The sequence below is a fragment of the Colossoma macropomum genome, unplaced genomic scaffold (genome assembly GCF_904425465.1).
Source record: "Colossoma macropomum unplaced genomic scaffold, Colossoma_macropomum, whole genome shotgun sequence".
Lineage (NCBI taxonomy): Eukaryota > Metazoa > Chordata > Actinopteri > Characiformes > Serrasalmidae > Colossoma > Colossoma macropomum.
In genome coordinates this window covers 34,132,517-34,154,466 of record NW_023494799.1, presented here as the reverse complement: position 1 = coordinate 34,154,466, position 21,950 = coordinate 34,132,517, and the positions used below count along the sequence as shown (strand labels likewise).

The window sequence follows — 21,950 nt, the reverse complement described above, 5'->3', positions numbered from 1 at the left end:
AAATCAGGGCTGTAATTTACATGAACTCACTTCTTTCTTTCACTTTCGTTGCTCGGGAATGCAGTAATACTTAAATATGACTGTCTGAGCGCTGTAACAGCGCTGTAGTTGTGAGGATTGTGATTGTGATTTAACGCTACTAAAGCTTGTTAGGACGTACGGAAAGAGGTGAGTTCACTGTAGGACAGTACAGTTACACCACTGACCTCGTCACTCACACTCGGTCACAGGAGAACAGATCGCCGGTCGCTCCACTCAAACAGGGACTGTATAACTCCGCGTTTCAGCCATTGCTAAAGACTCATCTTCCTCATGGCCCCCTCCCTCTCTAATCATGCGGGAGTGTGAGAATGGTGTATTATATCAATCGTTTATCGAACATGTCGTATCGCTCTATCGAGGAAAGTTATTTCGCGATAATTATCGTTATCGTTTTATCGACCAGCCCTAGATGCAGCATATTAATTCTTCAAGCTTTGTGATTTTATGTCATTTTTAGTTCAGTCATTAGGAACGTAATTAAGTCTATTTGGGCCTGTTCACACGTAACATTAACAAACACCTCAGGTAATCTGATTATAAGTGGCCAGCGATAAGCACACGTGTGAACGGAGGTCCAAAGCACCTATGAAACGCTCTGTAATCCCATCACTCGTACCACCTCCGGAGGTGGTCACGGTACGATCACACAACGTTTGAGGGATGAAAGCTAGAGCATCTCAAAGCGTCAGAGGACTGTCTAACAAACTGCATCATCACCGCAGAGACAAAAGCAGCTGCGCAACGTCTTTATCTTCTCTCCTGTTTGTTTAAAAGCTTCCTTAGCAGTTCACGTTGTCTAACCAGCCGCATAAACAAGGACACATTTTCACCCGAAAACCAACGCAGCAAGACTTCACTGCCAAGTTAAAACAGCTTTATATCTCACTGTCCACCTGGGATCAGTTCGCTTGAGACGAATGTTAATTCCAAGTATGAACTGGGCCTTTGATTAAGACTTCTTTACCACTAGATGTGGTTTGAGGTGTTGCATGCAATTTGCATGATGCTAATTGGAGGAGTATAAAACTGCAGCTGCAGCGCAAAACTAAAGAAGCAAATTGCAACACCACATATTTTTACTGACCAAATACATTTGGGGTAAGGAGAAAACTGTACATTTGATTTGCCGCTTAACTACTGCTTTAATGACTTAAGTCCTCATCCGAGCTGCTTATGTTCGAAGATGATACCCTGAACTATCAGTGTAAGGAGAAGAGAGAAGGAAGCAAAGAAGGTTAGCATGATGTTTTGTGGTCGTCTCTCTTGTTCCAGTTAAGGAAATGATATCTGAACCTGGCAACTTCCAGGAATGTATTTTGCAGCGTTTTGTTCATTTAAAGGGTAACTTAAATGTAGTTAAGGGGTTGTTGAGCGATCTTTTGGTGGCAAACACATTACAGGCAGTGTTCAGACTCTGTTGTATAAGGAGAAATAGCCAATGGTCCAACAATCTGTAGGACAGCAGTTACATCACAGTCCTACCACAGCGGTCATATCACCAAATACACTATTGGCGATTCAGCAGGCCAACCATTATAAACACCTGACTAGGAAAAAAAAAAAATGACGAAATACACCGATCAGGCATAACATTATGACCACCTCCTTGTTTCTACGCTCACTGTCCACTTTATCAGCTATATTTTTGGTTGGTGGACTATTCTCAGTCCAGCAGTGACACTGAGGTGTTTAAAAACTCCAGCAGCACTGCTGTGTCTGATCCACTCAGACCAGCACAACACACACTAACACACTACCACCACGTCAGTGTTACTGCAGTGGTGAGAATGATCCACCACCCAAATAATACCTGCTCTGTGAGGGTCCATGGGGGTCCTGACCACTGAAGAACAGGGTAAAAGAAGGCTAACAAAGTATGCAGAGAAACAGATGGACTACAGTCTGTAACTGTAGAACTACAAAGTGCACCTATATAGTAAGTGGAGCTGATAAAATGGACAATGAGCACAGAAACAAGGAGGTGGTCATAATGTTATGCCTGATCAGTGTAAGTGGACAGTGAACGCAGGGGTTTTCAAGACTGCTGGGAGCTCAAATACTTTTTTACTACCAATAAGGACAAACCTATCTGTCTTGTTTGTGGGGATAACGTGGCCGTAATAAAAGAATACAACATTAGGCATCATTATGATTGAGTAAATAACGGCCAGTTCAGGTCATAGCAAAATATTATTTAAAATCAATCAAAAACACAGACGTTCTCTGGCCCACAGATGCGTTGAGATTTTTTTTATGGCCCTTTTAGTGTCTGAGTTTGACACCCCTGGTTTACTGGTGCTTTACTGACTGATATGATTGTCAGTTCTCAATTATCACACTTTTCTCAAAAATCAAAGGAAGAACAGAAATTCACTGTCTTAAATAACAAACTGTAGAAAAATGCTTTGCATATTTGGGTTTATTTTGCCTTTTTTGTCATTAGGTCTCTTCATATCTTCCATAAAGTGTTTCCTGTAATATTGACCATGATGGCGTTCATGTTCAGATTCACCAATTCAGCCTGTATTATCATATAGTTAAACAGATATTAAGCTGCCCAGTGTCAATTTGAAAGGTTTTGCCCAATAAAAATAAAACCCAATAATAAACCCAAAACCCAATAATTGGCACAATATCAGCGACACAGTCAACTGATATATCTACCAATACTATTGCCAATAATTAGCTCCTTCTGGCTGAGATCTGGGATTTGAACTCACAACCTTCTGATGATAGGGCAAAATCTTTATATTACCACTGGACAGCTTAATATGAGATACTCTCATAATGTGCCGATAATTTATCATTTTATAATATACGGTAAGTCGAGCCCTAAGAAGTACACCGAGTAAATGAATGGAACAGAATATTCCACCCCAAGACATCAGACTATTCCACCAAGTCTGGAAATCCAAAGTTAATGAATATTATCACGCAGCAAAAAACCACACTTGCTCACTGTGGCCGAGAGAATCGACTACAGAAGCTTTGCTTTAGGCTTATTCCAAACAAGTTTACACTAATTATAGGCAAATACTAATGACAGAACATCAGCTCTCATTTAAGCGCTCCATTCTCGAGTACATTAACACAATGACACACGCTTCAGGAAACCCGGCTGAGTAATTACTCGGTTTAAACCGCTCAGGTAGGCGTACATGTGCGTGTGCTTGAGTCATCACGCGTGTGGGGCTCATCGTGGCCTCTCCTCCTGCCTTGTGGGTATGCAAACTCATTAGGCTTATACAGTAACAGCTGGCCTCTCCTTAATGACATCCCGCCTCATCAAAAACACGTCCCCCAGGGTTCATCAGACAAGTGTCCAAGGGTCCAGTGCTGGAATGCCAAGACCGCTCTGTAGGTGATCATTCTGGCTTTGTCCTCTGCATCCATGTGGTGCAAAATCTAATTCATCACAGGTCAGGGGTCGAGCCGTGGGGGTCAGATGCCGAGGAGCCAGTAGAGAGCACGAACAGCGGGTTTCCATCAGCCCTTTCGCTCAAAAGAAACTCTTCAGCTCTCATTGTGAATGCACAGCAGAAGCCTGACCCCAGCCCGCCACGGAGGCTGCAGAAGCCCCCCTGATGGTCCTATAAAGATCAATGACTAATGCGCCTTTTTTACATGGCTTGGAGGCCCAACGTCATATATACTCATTCATAACTGTCTTCACGGTGAAAAGCCCACAGACATAGCAGACTGTATGGAAAATTAACAACAAGAACTGAAATAAAGAAACAGAAAAAATGTTTGGTGCCATATATACATATTCATAACTACTGTTATGGTCAAGTGTTCAAAGGCATAACAAATGCATAGAGGGTTACAGTGAGAATCAACCATTTGAAGTCAATAGAAAACTATTAAGAATTAATTCTAAAATAATTAAGGAGTGTTATTCATTAACAAGCAAGCAGGTTTATGCTAAACAAGCATCATTAGAAAGGCAAACTGTGGTGAATGTGGCAGACAAAATGCCAATATTCATTCTCTACTGGAAAAATGTGACAAAGAACAAATAAATGGACTTTCTGACTTTCTCCTGCTTGGATCTGGGGCTGCAACTAATGATTATTTTGGCAATCGATTAATCAGTCGTTTATTTTTTCGATTAGTCGACGATTATTTCTGTCATGCCCTCCATCTCTGCTTCCTGTGGGCGTGGCTCTGTTTGTTTTACCTCACCTGCTCAAGTCTGCAAACCAGTGAATGTCACCCTGTTGTCCAATCCCTGCCTCAACATAAGCTCCTATAGCAAATTAAAATAACGATCCATGAAAAATGAATATGAAACGTAAATGTATTTGTAACAGTAATATATGTAATCGCAATAACAGTGAAATAAATGAATTTAATAATACAAATTATTAAATTAAGAGACCCTTATTAGTTCCACAACAGGGAAATTTCACCTCCGCAATCTAACCCATCCGTACAGTGAAACACCACATACAGACTAGTGAATGCACACACACTAGGGGGCACTGAGCACACTTGCCCAGAGTGGTGGGCAGCCCTATCCACAGCGCCCGGGGGGCAGTTAGGGGTTAGGCGCCTTGCTCAAGGGCACCTCAGTCACGCACTGTCAGCTCAGGGGATCGAATCGGCAACCTCCCGGTCATAAGGCTGGTTCCCTAACCTCCAGCCCACGACTGCAAGAAGGCTTTTAAATAAAGATAATGTGCAAACATGTAACACAAAATAGCAGCAGCCTCTGGGAATTACTGATGTGCTCCAGCACAGAGACTAACTAGCTACCGTTAAGTGGAGAAGGTCTACTATTTACGGCGAAAGCTGGTATTAACGCAAGCAAAAAACGGGGAAAATGAGGCAAGTTAGGCTAATGTTACTCATAAATCACTGATTAAATATATATATATATATATATATATATATATATATATATATATATATATATATATATATATATATATATATATATATAATAGTTATATTATACTCATGCATGAAATGACAACTCTGCTTTACAGCGTCTGCAATAGACCTGGTTCATTGGTTTATTTACGCCGAAATGCTCCCAGACTTTTAAAAGTTTCTGTCTCACTTTTTTTATTATAATAATAATAATCGTTGTCAATTATGTCGACCAATCATTGTAGCCCTACTTGGATCAATCCAAACAATGACAAAAACATGGCAAAAGGATGAAAAGTGTATTTTTTCTCTCCACAAAACCTCATAAATGACCAGGACCTGCTGGCAGATTCAAACTTTTATTACATACTTCTATAACCTAATAATAACAACTAATGTGCACTCTAGGCCATGTAGTTACCCAGTAATAAGCCTTAGAAAGTAACAAGCCTGAGATTTTCTGCAATTAAATCATTTGAGTGAGGAATAATTACTCTTAAATTACCCACGATAACTGCAATTTAGGTTAACAGCAAACACTAGAATAATATGCAAACAACGATGTGGCTTGGAGGCTTTGAGCATTGATAACTATCCACAACTACCTTTTCTGTGAAATGTCTGACGTACCAAACAAATGAAGGCTGATAGTCAAATTAACAGCAACGCCAGGAAAAAAAGAACAATAAACAATGACGTGCTCGGCAAGGACCCCAATATAATTTAATTTCGCTCTGTAAACCTCTTAGTGCTGCATTTATCCCTAAGCAAGCGCCGCGAGACATGAGAAATTCCATTACATGACAGCTGTGCATTAAAGAGGCTGTAATGTGCCGTCCCCGCAGGCTCCCTGACCTCTAATAGCTCCTTCAGGATCTGCTCCGAGGAGCGATTGTGCAGCCAGAGAAGACCGCCACACTCAAACGCGCTTCTATCCACCTCAGCACTTTCAAAGAGCAATTTCACGTTGGACACGACCGCGCGGTCTAACGTAATGCAAACTGGCACGAAGAGCGAGTTTACCCTGGCAGCGCGACCACAACACAAACCTGAAGACACTTTCAGAGGGAAGAACCAGGCGAGATTATACAGGCAGATGCTCTTGGAGGCCAAGAGGAGGACATGGAAATGTTTTTACTTTTGACTGTAAATGAAATTCGCGTGTGGAGCCTCCGAAAATGTGTCATTTTAAACTGCAGGATACCCAATTTAAATTGGGGGAGAGGAAAGACTGTCCTACTGAGAGAGAGAGAGTGCGATGACAATTATGTTCTCTCTATGGACTGAATTCGAGATCTCCCAATGATAAGGTGAACACTCGTGATGGCGGCTCCACTTCTAAAACATATAAAAACTTTTTTTGTGTGTTTAAATGTTAAACAGAGCAAATAAACAGTAACTGTGCATCATACAACAGTTAGTTCCGGCCACGCAAGCTGATTGGTTGAGAATCGCTCTAAACGTGCTGTTATTTCACCATAGCATCACAGGTTTTTCACAAACACTATCACTCCGCTGAGACACTGTTGCTAAGCAACGACTCTGACAGCTGTGAGAGACGCTGAAGCCATTTGATCATTTTTATTTCTTACTTTGCCACAAACAGAAAATGGACACTTTTAAGATCACATCTGACCGACCGCCGATTTGGTCAGACACTGAAGATGAGACAACACTAAATTCCCAAACTGTCAGTCGGTCTGTGTGGAGCTGGAGAACGAACTGCCGGCTGTGCAGCGAGTGGGCGGAGCTCGTTACTCTGACGTAGAAACAAGCTGCTCGTTAAGGAACTATAATTTGGCGGAAGGAACTGCGAACATTAAAACATATTAAATGCTGCGTTCACGGCCCAGTTTATTAATTTCTTACTTTATTTATTTAACTGTTGTACAAGGAGATTCACTCGAAAGAGGCCCCGAATATTCTGTAATAACTCTCGCTAATACGAAGCAATCTGAACGAAACAATGTGCAGTGTGCTCCTCAGTATATGGAGCTTCGAACAAGCCGGGATGCCCCTGCGTCGGAGAGGGGAGGTAGGTGCCGGACAGCCGTTGCGACGTTTAACCTCCGTTTGCAACATCCAGGTGCGTACCCCCGTACCCCTTCATGTGTCTGGCAGAAACCAGATCACTTCCAGCATCGCATGTAATGCAACCGATTTCACATACGTCAAGGTATGTAGTGCATTTTTTTGGTTCTGATTGCTTCATCCTAACGGGAGTTACAACAGAATATTCGGGGCCACTTTCGAGTGAATCTCCCTGTATAAAAGCAACAGAACAAGAGAGGGAGTGTGTTATCGTGAATAACATCACAGCTGTGATGATCTACAGCACTCACGTCATGCTATTTCGTGATAACACACTCCTTCTCGTGTTCTATTGCTCAATTAAAATGTACAGAAGTGTGTTCAATGTAGAGGCTGTGTTCACTTATTTTCACTTAGAAATTCAACAACGACCAGAGGCGCCCAAACTTTGCCTACGACTGTACGCATCACACACCCTCAGTGCTTACGTTATTAATTAACCACTCAGTGGGTTTGGTTATGCTTAAGAAGCACCATGACAAAGCCAAACTGTTGTGGCTGGGACAATCTCAATATTCCCCGTCAACTGGAAACTGTGATAAATAAAACTTTTAAAATTAAATTCATACAAAAACTTAATCATTTAATACTTTACGTAGCATTCCGGCATGAACATTTCCCTCCCCAAATCCTACAAGTTAGCGAAGACGGAGCGTTTGTTTTTGGAGCAGGAGAGTATGACGTGCCCTTTCTGGACCTTTGTGATAAAGCAGCTGCCAGCCGCAGCACAGCGGAGATCTTCACCACGTCTGGAGCTGCCAAGAGCCACAGGCTGAGTTCTGGCAGGATGGCAAGAGTGTTTAAGCACATTCACAAGCCTTCCTCTGTGAGGGGCCCAGCACCCAACAGCACATCAAGTGCTTTTTTTTTTCTTTCCCACTGAGCTTGGGGACGGGCCCCTGCAGCATCCATCAGAAGCTTACTAACACTATGTGACTGAATGGGCACACTTAAATCATCTTCAGTGATCTTAGCGCTCGGATTTGTTTGGTGTTTTGGTAGAGATGGAAGAGATGTTCCAGCTGCACGACTGTGTCTGACAGATTTAAAACAGGTTTTGTGTATCGCTGTTGTCAGAAGAAAACCTTGTATCTCCATTTTTGTCGGTTTTCAGTTTTTGACATAATTTGAAAGTACCTGTTGCTCTTTACATACATACATACATACATACATCATCTAAACCGCTTATCCTTCTGGGTCGCGGTGGGGTGCTGGAGCCTATCCCAGCTGTCATTGGGCGGAAGGCAGGATACACCCTGAACAGGTCACCAGTCCATCGCAGGGCAGACAGACATACACAGTCACACACTCACTCACACCTAGGGGCAATTCAGCATGTCCAATTAGCCTGACTGCATGTCTTTGGACTGTGGGAGGAAACCGGAGTACCCGGAGGAAACCCACGCAGACACGGGGAGAACAGGCAAACTCCACACAGAAATGACCCTGGTCACCCGGCCGGGAATCGAACCCAGGCCATTCTTGCTGTGAGGTGACAGCGCTACCCACTGCGCCACCATGCTGCCCTTGCTCTTTACACTATGTGTAAATTTCATGATGAACAGACCAAAAGAAACAGCCCAAAACGACTTGGAAAAACGTCTGGTTCTATTGACTTACATTAAAAGTAAAGTAGGTTTTTTCCTTGTCCTGTAAAGTTATCAGTTTGGGGACACAAGGTTTTCTTCCGACAACAGCGATATGATGGGAGGTATTCACTGGTTCTTATTTGTCACACGATTGGCCACAAAACTATCATTATTCAGAATTAATTGAGAATAACTACCAGTGTCACTACCAGTAAACTGGTGGTTGGTGTACCTTTAAACCTGAAATCAAAATAGACCATTAATTTTACTTTAACAGTCCACTGGCTGTTACTCAAAGCTGCGTACAAAGTGCGTAGATTTGACGGTCTTTAACGACGTACGAACTAATCTGCTTCTGACTCATGAAACTTTCATACAACACAGAGATTAAAGCACAAATAATGAACCATATTCAGTGCGTGAAATCAAGCGCCAGCCTACTAGTACCTCACTGACGCATCATTGACATGAATCCAGAATTCTATTCTAAAATAAAAATATAACCATTTGCAAAATAACAATTGACAGGAAACATAAATCGGTCAGATTAATCAGGATAAGAAATAACGGAAAGTTGTTACTGAGGGTTGTTTAATTCAGACACGCCATCCTGAACATCTGGAGGGTGGTGCTGTTTTTATTCCACTCCAGAGGCTGAATACATTTTGGATTAACCCCTTATCAACCCACTGGACCGCCGGTAGGTAGTATTAATAAAACACTTCTATAACCTAAGAATAGCTCCATTAGTTTGCACTGAGGTCCCTGTAGCTACTGTATAATAAGCCTTATAATGTAATATGCCTGGATCGTTAAGGGGAATGATCTTCCATGAGGAAGATCACGCAGCTCTGAGGTAAAATCGTCTTAGTCTAGGTTACTGTCTAACAATAAATAACCTTGCAGAATGACGTTAAGAGCAGTTAGCTAGCACAGATTGTTCCTCTAGTGAATTCTAAGCTACCGTGTATCGTATCTCTTACAAAGCTGGGTAGTAGCTAGCCCTATTTACTGAATCACGTGTCTAACCCCTTAAAAAACCAAGACCTGCTTTTTACCCAAACTTTTATTACATGATTCAAAACTTAACACAGCCAGCTTTGTCTGTATACCATGTAGTTACTGAGGAATAAGGCTTAGGATGCAATACGCCTTGGATTTTAAGGAGGTAAGAAAATATTATTGAGTAAATGGAACCAGTTACTACCCAGCTTTTCAAGAAATATGGTACACAGTAGCACTAATTCACTGTTATTATGCATATACACTGTCTTACACACACTCATTTCTACAGTTCAGACAGAAAGCCATTCATAAAAAAAGTGTGCAAACTATTTGGTATAAATTTTACTGTATAGTGACCAGATAACACATGCTGAAGATATTATCTACTGCAGGGGTGTCAAACTCTACTAATTTCTGATATGACCCGAACTGGCCAGTTTTTATTTAAAATATGCCAAAACAAATATAGAATTTTTAGCAGACCTTGAAATATTACATGAATACTAAACAACAGGCTACATTAGCGACAGATAACCGATACACATCTTTAAATACCCAGACAGCAGTTTTTTTTAAACCTGCCTATTTGCTTGAACTCGACACCCACCATCATTCCTGTTTTTGGTGTAACCGCTGTCCCATACATTGTTGTTAGGGGAGTGGTGTCAGAGCACACGTTACATAGCAGTGCATGCTGGGGGTTGTAGTGCAGCTCACTGTGAAACAGCTAATATTAATAGAAAATTAAAATTATTTCGCAGGCTTGGTCCGCAGGCCTTGTGTTCGACACACGGGATCTACTGTGTACAGCATTCCTTGCAAAGGGGCTCAAAGTACATTTTTGTAATATGTAGCCTCGTTGTTGTCGTTTCGGTTTACGAAACGCTGAACAACAAGCCAGGTATTCAGCGTCTACCTTTCCACAGTCTCGCCGCAGGAGCCCGTCACTTTGTCCCAAGATTAAGTACAGTTTGGAAAACAGGTCACAAAGAATACTCTGCACCCTGTTCATGACTGATGATCCAGGGGAAGAGAGGAAGATAGAGAGGGGGAACAATACTAATTAATTTGGTAGGGGGTGCGAGCTGCCAGGCTGCCCTTGTGTTGTTGGAAAAGAGAAAGGCAGGAAAACATCCTACAAAACTGGGTCAGTGTTAAACGGGTTCAAATACTTCCTACTCGAACTGGACCTCAAATGCAAATGCCTTTCGGTTGGGTGACACACAAGCCGGGTTCACACACAGCAAAATAATTCTCATCATCCGATCATCTGATGTTTTCTTCACCAGCTGTCAAGTTAGAGCACTGAACCGTCTGAAACTTGCAATGCAGATTTCTGGAAGACACCCAAAGAGACAGATAAAAACAAGATGCTCTGCTGAAGAGGAGTTAGAATGCCAGAAGGCACACAGAAATCAAATTAAGATGATTTACAATTTTCCAGGCCCTTATTATTCACTTAAATTCATAACTGGGCTATTCGCCAAAGGAACAGGCAGCACAATATGTTGCTTTTCACAGCACAGCAGAGTTAGAGATGCTAGAACTGAGGGTAAAAATGCTGCTGACAAACTGAAGTGTTGAAAAAGAGAGTTAAAGCTGTAACTTTCTGACTTCAGACACTTTACATAGACTACATTTACTGCCTACTGCTGGGACACAGTAGTGCTGAGTGACACTGTTCAGCACAGCATCATTGTATTCGATAATATTCGTATTACTAATGAGCAACAAGTTGCTTTATTAATGAACACTGAACACTGAATGTCTTATAAACCTGACAAAGCTTGCTTCGCTTGTTCTGTCTCCTTTAAAAATACACCAAAAGGAATCTTACACATTGGCTGTTTACATGCAAAGATCTGATTGAATACATTCCGATTACAGATTAAGACTGAGGTGTTTATCTGCTCACTCTACTCAACTATCTGATGGAAAATCTCCACCAGCAAACAACCAGCATCACGTCAGAGTGAGCTGAGCAGCAGTGAGCAGTGCTTGTGTTTTTAATTACTTTAAAATGATGTCAGACTCGGGAAAACGTCCTTCACATGTCCTTATTAAAGAAGGCCGAGAGGAAGACGTCGTGTTCTGAGACACATAAGCTGGACGTCCGTCCCACCGCCGTCTTTTAAAGATCAGAGCATAAACTTCGTCTCCTCTGCAGACCAGTTTCTGCTCCGCCATGTTGAACAGTATAAACTTTCACTAGGACGTGACGAACATGAGCAGAACTTAAACTTTCCGATAGGGAATGTAATCAGATTCAGCTGTTTACACGGATATTATTCTTCTATTTAACGGATTATTTACAGGATTACCCACCTCGTTCAATGGGATAGAAACTGTATTCCAAATGGCCTCAATCGGACTAGTCTATTCCAACTGAGGTGTATACATGGACGTATTCTATTCCGATTGAGCTATTAGTCGGATTACTAACTGATTATTAGGCTGCATGTAAACGTGGCTATTGCTGTAAATGTTAACCAGACAGAAACCACATTTCCAGAAAGGAAACTCACTATCAACTGAGGCTTTAACAATTGTTGCTCTGAACACTCAGAGCCTTCTTTGCCTTCAGAGGAGGCCTAATGACTTCTAAAAACTTAAAATGTATACAATGTTTATGGAGATGCACCAACATATCGGAATCATATCAGTTCTGGCATATAACTGCTTAAAAACACAGCATGGGAGAGATGTTTGATCTAACCGTACTCCAGAAGAGCAGAATGTGCTAAACTGTCTGCATTTTAATCCTTACACAAATAAACGGTATATTTCTCAAGCTAACTGAAGCAGATGAGGTCCCAATTTCTACATAAATTCATAAATCTTTATGTAACTGAAACGTCAGATATGTATATGAGAAATATCAGATATCGGCACCCTAAATCTTGGGTTAATATCAAGTGTGGATTTAAAAGAATCATCATGCTTACTATGTTTGAGCTCTACAAGTACAGCAGTACGACTCTAATTTCATTGTTATATTTTAGTTGGAAAAAAGGGGTTAAATTCATAAAATGCCTAAGAGAAAGTCGTCCAATCGGATTTTTTGCTCTGTGGTATCCAGGTAGATACGGCGAAACAAGCTCTTCCATTGATTAGGCCTTCAGGAGCCGGACAGAAGGCCTAATGTCTTTACTAAGTCTTTAGTTCAGAGTGGAACCAACTAATCATGTTTTGATTTACAGAAGATGGGACTAATTTTGTGAGAAAAACAGGTCACTCTGCACGTTCTAGACATTCTAGATACATCACCACCTGAATGTGACAGGGTAGTCGAACAAAGTTTCAGTCAGTTGGTAAAAGTGGAAAACAGCAGCAGCAGCTCTTTGCCTGACCTCGTTACTGATAGAGTCACTGTAAAACTGCTACAAGTATATTAGTGCTGGTTACAAGCTTTAAATAAATTGTCTTTTACAAGCTACAAACGTTTATGCTTAATCTTTAATGGTCAAAAAACATTAATATGCACCACCGTTAGCTTAGCACAAACATACTGCTACTAGCTAGACCCCAAATGGGAACTAGGCGAAATCAGCATTATCAAAGAGGCGGGTTTTTTTCTTGTTTTTATTTATTCAATAATTTATTTGTTTATTTTTGGACAGTCTTGAGAGGCATGGTCCGAACTGGCCCGATCTGAAAGCTAGCTTTAAGAGTAAAAGTTTGCCACAGACTTTGAACTGTTGTTTCAAGCACATCTGAAGCACCCAACAAATGAAATACACTGTAGTTTTCATTATTCATCACTACTGCTAGGACTGAAAAGCAATATTCTTGCGTATAACAGTGCAGATGATATACCACACAGCACTAGGGCACGCCACATTTACCAAGTTTGCCCAAGCTTTGATTAGGTTACATCCATTCCTCGTAGAGTTTAAACATAAGGAAAGATTTGCTCAGCGCTGTAGCTCATCTCCAGGGAAGCAGTGAAAATGACCTAAATGTAGTTCAGGCTGGGCCTCGCTCCACCAAGCATGAGCTTTCACAGCTCACATGCACCATAATCCTCCCCAGCTGCCGAAAGCTGGCAGGGGATGCGGCAGCAGGAGTTCACCAACAGACTGAGTCTTACAATTAACATCTTCAGAGAACAGCAACGGTTCAGGGCCCTATGGGGGGAAAGGAGTTCTGACTAGCAGACTAATCTTAGAATCACAAATCTCCATCGGATAAACGTGGCCAATTTCCAGCCAATCCTGGCTTTTTCTCTAAAGGCTAGATATGCAGATCATGCAGCAGCTTCGGATCTTGCAGCGAGGATGTGCAGTTGACCTCTGCTTAGGCTGAGGCCATCTGTAATCTCTTAAAGAAGCCCCCTCCTCTATATGTAGCATCGAAGAACTCGGACAGCTTCTGCTAAATGGTCATATCTGTTTAAGCCGTTAATATCTAATCTAAAAGCAACTATTTCTGCTAGTTAATCTATTCTTCCCATATAAGAATGTGATTTTTTTTATTGCTATAGTTACATTTAATTTGGACATGTAAAGACCGAGATCAAAGATTGTTTGTACATTTTATTTTGTCACACAAACTTTTTGAATCCGACAGCATCTGTTAAATGGTGTTATCTTTGTTTAACCATTTCAAGTGATTTTTTAATTCTGTTTTTTAATCCACGTCTCCAAAGATAATGTAAAAAAGGCTCATAAAGGCTCGTCAAAATAGATGCAACATAGTAGTGTTTTTTATATATATATATATATATATTAAGTAAACATTTAAGTAAACATTTCTGTAGATTACCAGTATCTTATTATTCAGGGATTAAAAAACATTATAAACCAAATCAGAAATATTTGTTGTGCAAATTAGCAAAAACTGAACAATGTGTAGAAAAACCTCAGTCAGCACTGCTTTCTAACATCAGACCACAAGCCTGGCAACATCTGCGCTAAATGTTTCACGTCCAAATTTCTGCAAAGCTGTAGTTCAGCAGTATTTTGTTGGAATTTTCTGTTCCGCCTTAAATGGAGCAGCAGTTACATTACTGAAACTGTAAATGTGCCTAAAAAGTAACTGCTGCACCATTTAAGGTGGAACGGAAAATTCAAATAAGAGAAACAAACGCAAAAGAATAAACTTCACAACTCAGTCGCCTTTTACTGTTAATCTAATCAAACAAATGAATAATAAGCCCCATTTCTACTCTGACGTTCACTCAGAAACAATCACAGCTGATTTGATAGAAAAGATATAGACAGCATCTTTTATATAACGATAGAAAACATGATATCACATATACTCTCAGAAATAAAGGTAATAAACTGTCACTGGGGCAGTGCCCCTCTTGTCACTGGGGTGGGACCCTCAAGGGTACATCTCAGTACCTTTAGTCAGGGAACATAACCGTACCATAATCCACTGAAACGATATTCTCTAAGCTGTACTGACTCCACACACCCCGTCTCGTCTCCAGGCTTTTATTTTATTGATCTGTTTTAAAACATTCGGTTATGAAAAGATACAAATATGAACTTTTCACCTGGAAAAACATATTTAAGGTACACAATTTGACCCTAAAACCACTGTTGTACCTTTGAGGGAACATTTACACTGTTGGTACCTTGAGGAACAAAAAATGTACCTGCACAGAACCTTTATTTCTAACAGTGTAGAAAGCTCCAGTTTCACATGCTGATCCATTGTATTATGGCCAACATGGACATGCATGTGGCCTAATTAGTCTGGGGGCAGATTTTAATGAGTTAAAGCCAAAGTCAAAGCCAAAGTCTCCACATAAAGCCGACAACACGTTAGCTAAGACAGGGTTAACGGACAAGAGAAATCAGAGAAAAAACCCTGACAGATGGTCAAATGTTCAGTTCACTGCAAAATGTAAAGAATGCTGTTGTTTATCCATTAAGCCTGCTTGCGTGCAAGAACAGGAGGCTGTTGATTTTTGGACTGGCCGCGTTGCGGAGCGAGCTGCCCAAACCCGACTCCAACTCAGCTTCTTCCACAAGTGTAAGCGACAGTTCAAAGGGAAAAAGAAACGCAGGCAACCAGCGCACATCTCTTACCCCAAGAGCTGCCAGCGAATCTCAACAGCCGCGCTGACAGAAATCACACAAAAACACCTCCATCACGGCCCCATCAGTTTCCATTCTGCTCGCAAGGCTTCATTTGCACATTAGGCAATTAGCCAAGGGCCTATTGTCCATCTAAATTAATAAAGCACATCGAAGGCTGGATCTCTCAGCTGGAGGTTATTGTGATGTCCGGCCTCCAGAAAGATTCAATTGCTGACAATGCTGAATTTATTACAGTGATATTGATCTTCTTTGTTTCCTGACATTTGAAAACATACAGCTGCAACAGTCATGATGACTTACGATAATGGGCGTAACGCGCGTAATGGATTGATACAGACACTAATCAACAAACATGCCGAGGCAATATTAGCGCCTTGTCGCAAAGGGGAAAACAATGCAATTAGCACTGAAGCTCAGACACGCTAAGTATCTACTCTAACAGAAACAAGCTCACAGAGAGGTGAGGAGAGAAACATGACGGCCTACAACAAACTCCCTTAACCCTGACTACGGCCAGGCTGAGCAAACATTCAGCGAAAGTTATTTAATCATTTAGTGGAAGGAAAGTAATAGAAATGCACTCATCACATTCACATGAATGGATCTTCGCTCATAGGAAATAATTACATATTTATAACATATTTATAACTCAGATTACACAGAGAATATTACTTGTAATATGTAAACAGGATGAACATTGTAGGATTGTAGGATAACTAATAATTAAAAAATTAATAATTAACAGGCTGACATGGGGGTTGACAAAACAACAATATATACTGCTATCGGGACAAATTACATCATGGTACGCTTTTCAGAGCACATCAAAGGGTATCTTAAAGAACTTAATCTTAATTTCTTAGTACTTAAATACTGACTAACTGCAAGTTTTACTTAAGGGTTTAATGCAGTGCATTAAGTAAAATGCTGAATAAAACCCACTGTATATACAGATGTGTTAGCATTTTTTAAAATACTTTCACATTTCTACTAAGTCTAAGCGCAGGTCTGTACTTAAGCTTGTGCGTAAAGTCTGTATTTCTTTAAGTCTTTATTTAACACTAGTTAGTTTCAAACTATCCTTTTACTAAATTTGGTTGTACTGCAAATCCTTAAGTGGTATCTTAACTAATAAACCACGCTATTATGAAATAAACGCACTACCATGGAACTGCAATGGCATTTTTTTTCCTTAGAAAAAACCACCTATTGTAGAAGAGAATGATGTGCACAAGCTGAACTGAATTACATGAATACATGTAGCCACTGTCTGTTTATTCTTTAATATTCTTTAATATTTGCACCAACCATGTGTTTTTAGCTTAATTAACCAAAAAAAAAGTCATAAGGTTTCCGTTGCTTTTCCCAACTCTTCCATCTGCGTAGGGAGAGCTGGTTTCTGTTGGTTAAGGAAGTGTGAATATTTAATAACTACCAAGCTCAGCATTCAAATTACTTTGTGTAGTGCAACCGTTTGGATTTATTAATGTGTAAACCTGAACTTATAAACCCTTCCATTACAACCAGCCTATGTTTAAACTTAGCTGGTGAAACTGACGCCTGGTTCTTTCCAAATGTATCAAATCTTGTGATGCATATTATGTATAAAGAAAATGTACTGTGATGTTATAATTTTGCCATCTGTCACTTTCAGTCACTCTGGATATTGCCAAATAGTGTAAATGCCACATCGCCATCCTCCAGGCTGACAATGAAACAATCCAAACAACCTACAAAACCATCCCAGTTTGTCACTTCCGATATTAAGACGAAATTAAGGAGCATCCAAGACCGCTGTTCACATTTCAGACGCAAATTCCTCAAAACATCCTGCATCTATGCTGGAGACGACTGGGCAAGAAAATTGCTAAGAATGCTGAGTGGTTGCAGACAAGGCTGTGAAAGTGTTTATACAGTCCAGCGCGTTATTTACGTCGTCCACAGGGAAACCATCGGCGCGCAATTCACTCGCAGCAGGATTAACGAGATAAGGTGGAATGCAAATAGGATTTAAAAGAGCAGAGTTTAAAGGAAACAGCAATGAAACTCCGGCAGGTCCTCCAGAAGCTTCAGGACAGGAGCATTTTCTTGCTTTTGGGTCAATGAAAGCAGCAGCGGCCAGCTGTAGGCAACCTACGCTTTCAAAATACTGCTTACGGTTCACATTTGTTCGTTTCAAGACCTCAAAAATGTGTTTCGAATAAACAGATATTTTCAGAAGGGGACCCAACAATTAGTAATCTGAAACTTCTCTCGCTCTCTCCTCGCTCACTCCACATGTAGGTCCCAGTCCAATTCTCTGGAAACAATCAAAACTCCCAAAGGAGCCCCCCGTTCCCCCTTAATCTCCTGGTTTTATTACTTACCCGACAGAGTCTGCCCATTCCACCCAGCCCCCCATCCGTCTCTTTTGTACTGATCTCCAGCAAAGCCTGTGATTTTTTTCTCTTTTTTTTACCGCTGCACAGCGCTTTTCATGCAGAGGAGCGGCTTTCATCAGCTTCCTCACGCAAGACGGCCTAGTAGACTACATTCACGGCTCTGTTCGCTTCGGACCAGGCATTTCAGCTGAATGAGGTTGACTGCTAGCTTGGTGGTCCACCACCAAATAATTACACACGTTCAGCAATATCAAAATGTCAATTAAGAAACCAAACTGCAGTTTGTGACTTCATAACCAGGTTTGAAGCAAACTAAGCAACAGAACGGAGACATATTTGTGTGCTAGAGCATGAGAATCATTTCCTCAGGCCAAACATGTTCTGTGTTTGTTTTCATACAGAGCTCAGTCATTCCTTTCAGTCATTTGTCTCCTTAACCACTTTCAAATAGTGAGATTTTTATATCATTATTTTCTTTTTGACTTCTCTTTTTTCCATTTTCCCTATCTTTTAATATCCCAGCGGATATTTTCTATTATTTTTAAAACATAAGCTCAAAAATGATGTCTTATACTTTCACTAAACCTGCTTTTAAAACAAAAAACATGAGCGTTTTACACCTTTTAAAGATAAATTCCACTGATTTTTAAAAGTTTCTGTACAAACAAACAGTCAAGATGTAAACAAAGTCATTCAGTGTGGTTAGATGTGAAATGCTCTAATCTACACTCCTAAAATAACATGGTTCTTCAAGGGTTCTTCAGTAAAGGCAGAACCATGAACGCTCAAAAGAGCTATCTGGGTGCTTAATGGCTCTTTGCACAGTGAAAAGGTTCTTCAGACTGATGGAGAATGTGTTGCATGTGGTTCTACATGGAACCTTTTTGAAAATGATTAACAAGCTTGACATCGTAACAATAGCAGAAGCCTTTTTGGTGCTATATAGAACCATACACAACACATTCACCATCTTAAGAACCATTTCACCAGACAAAGAACAATTTAAGCAAGCGAATGGTTCTATATAGAACTCGTGGTTCTAAACAAAACCATTCCCTTTACTAAATAACCCTGAAGAACCATCTTTTTTAAGAGTATAGAGAAACAGCGGATCAGAACTGTTCACAGTGGTGGTGATGGGAACCAGGCAGCTAAAGCACTGCACAAACCAGTCACAAATACCTGAGACAGATGTTTTATGATAGTTTTGAGATAAAGTTTTGACCTAAAACATATATTTTTTAAATATTTATTCATGGTGGAGGTACATGGAAAGCAAAGTAGTACCTAAAGAGATAATATTTTTGGGATTTACCACCGTTTTAGCGTTATTATCACATAAACAAACTCAAGAGACACGTTTGTTTTGGATAGTAAATAAAATGGCTAATTTTGTGTTGTAGTCATGGCGACGCCTGGTTCCCATCACCACCACTGTAGAGAAATCTGAGTCAGTAAGTTTCTCTACAGTGAACTATTTCACATTAAACCACTCTGAAGGACTTTGTTAACATCTCAGCGATAAAACTGTGCAAATATTTTGAAAAAATGATAAAATTATCCTTTTAAAAGAGCCAGCTGAGGGTTACTGAGTCTGAGGAGAAAGCGCTAAGCTAGCTAGGAGTCGGTTCTTTACGAAGCAGAGCGGCACAAAGACAACATCTGTGCAGAAACGGCGCTGATAACCTTTTCCAAATGTCTCAACCTAAACAGACTCACTGCCTCAAACGACAATTACTCTTCTCCAAGATACTGTTTAGTAAGAGCTTCTTCACTAGCTGTGTTCTCAAAAACGGGAACTCATTTTAGTCCAAGAAATCAGCTCCTTTAAAACGCAGGTGAAGCGTTAGACGCGTGTACAATTCAGCTGAGCTGTTCACGGCACCGCAGCTAAGATCAGCTACTTACGGTTGTTTCTAACCTAAATAGTGCAAAAAACAGTATATTTGACACAGAAAGTGAGTCGCATCTTACTAATATCATTCAGCTTTCAACTGAATTCGAAGCAAACACCACTATTTAACCGGAGTTAATCCACAGGACACAGGCAGAAACTGAGTTAGCTTAACTGCTGGAGCCTTAAAGGGCAATTCCACCGATTTTTCAAAATTTCTGCATAACGAAATGGTTAACATGTCAACATTTTCATTCAGAATGGTTTGGTGTGAAATGCTCAATGCTAGAGAAACGCACCCAGTCAGAATTGTTCACAGTGGATGTGATAGGAACCAGACGTCCACCTCCAAAAGCTCCCTCACAGAAAGTTATTACATGAAACGGTTAGGAATACTCAGTCTGCTGTCTGAGACACTGTTTTACGACCGTTTTGCGACCATGTTTTGGCTTAAAACCTATTTGAGTCCATTTATTTTAATCAATTGATGGTGGAGGGATACATAAAAAGTGTTCTAAGGCAAAACAGTCACAAAAGAAAACTAATTTTTGCAGATTTATGCCTATTATACCATCATCAACATTACATATAAAACTCTAAGTTCACTAGCTAACGTTAGTAGTTCTGGATAGTAAATAAACTGGCGAGCTATAATTGCATTGTAGACATCGTGACCCCTGGTTCCTATCACCACCGCTGTAAACATGCCTGAGCCTTTAAGTTACAATGAAGCATTTCACATTAAACCACTCTAGAATTGCTCGGTTTACATCTCAAGGACTGAACTATTCAGAAATTTTTGAAAAAAATGGGCGGAATTGCCCTTTAACTTACCTCAGAGTTAGACCTAAAATGAAATCACAGCCCTGTTGCTAACTGTTAGCCCTTCGCCGCTGGGTTTCAGCTGCGAGGTGCAGCGCTACTGGGTACAAAGTTGGCTTTAGTTTGCTGGCAGAATCACACGTTTCGCACTTACCTTTCTCAGCATGTGAAGCCGTAAAGGTGAGGCAGAGGAGAGAGAGGAGCAGCCGGGCTCCCCGCTCGGCCATCACTTTGCAAACAAAAATAGAAAAGAAAGTGTTTTGTGGCGACACGTTCACGCTGGAAGGGCTCTCGGAGTGGATCCCGTGTTTAAATTCCTCTCTTTCAGCCCTTCCCGCTTTCCCTCCAGCACGGCCGCGATCAGCACTTCACCCGAACAGCTTCCGAAACCATCCGGAACCAGAACCAGCTCCTTCCCGAAGTTGCCCGACCGCACATGAATCTTTGGCCGGCGTGAAAAAGACAACCGAGCCGAGAACTGCTCGCCCAAACTTGGCAAAGGCGGCGGAGCGGAGCAAATCACATCAATCCATACTCGCACTTTACTCGAACAGTGACCGAGACCGAAGGAGAAGCGGCGATAACTGCATAACGGCTTCCCACAACAGCACAAAGTGGAGAATCCCAAAGTCAGAACGGCTGGAAATGTTTTTTCTCCGGGACCGATGTGAACCAGATCCTCAGGCTGAGCACAACTGAGCAAAGCAGAGCGCAACAGCAGCGTGTGGAAGAGCAGGAGCTCGCTGGAAAACCCGGACTGGAGCAGATGGACGACTCGGAGTTACAGAGTGTGCCTTTCAAGGTTAAATCAAAACTGTGGCATGGTCATTCAGAAGTCACGATGCCTACTCCCTCAATCCCAGGGGCGGCCACTAGGCAAAGGTGTGCGTATGTACGTGTATATATATATATATATATATATATATATATATATATATATATATATATATATATGTGTGTGTGTGTGTGTATATATATATATATATATATATATATTGTTTGTTTTTTTACACACACACACACACCTTTGCCTAGTATATGCTTTGTGACTTTTAATTCATTAATTGTAATAATTCATTGTTATATTGTAATAATTCTTCTTCATTCCATCATTTATTATTTATGTATTTTATTATTATGATCATTGTGAAATTATCTCACTGTATTGGCAGCTAATTTTGCTTGTTCCAAGCACATT

General features: G+C 40.8%; 1 protein-coding gene across 6 annotated transcripts in view; it reads right to left on the bottom strand.

The window, feature by feature from the left end:
* The window catches only part of neo1a (neogenin 1a), a 234,938-nt gene extending 213,450 nt beyond the window's left edge, over nt 1-21,488 (bottom strand). For 4 of the 6 annotated variants that reach the window (XM_036587061.1, XM_036587062.1, XM_036587063.1 and 1 more), the window contains exon 1: nt 20,907-21,487. In XM_036587061.1, the coding sequence (XP_036442954.1) occupies nt 20,907-20,979 (73 nt within the window). In that variant the 5' untranslated portion in view covers nt 20,980-21,487. Of the gene's footprint in view, nt 1-20,906 lie in introns of all 6 variants that reach the window. The other 2 variants (XM_036587065.1, XM_036587066.1) reach the window with 2 other exon arrangements.
* Nucleotides 21,489-21,950: the final 462 nt, after the last annotated feature.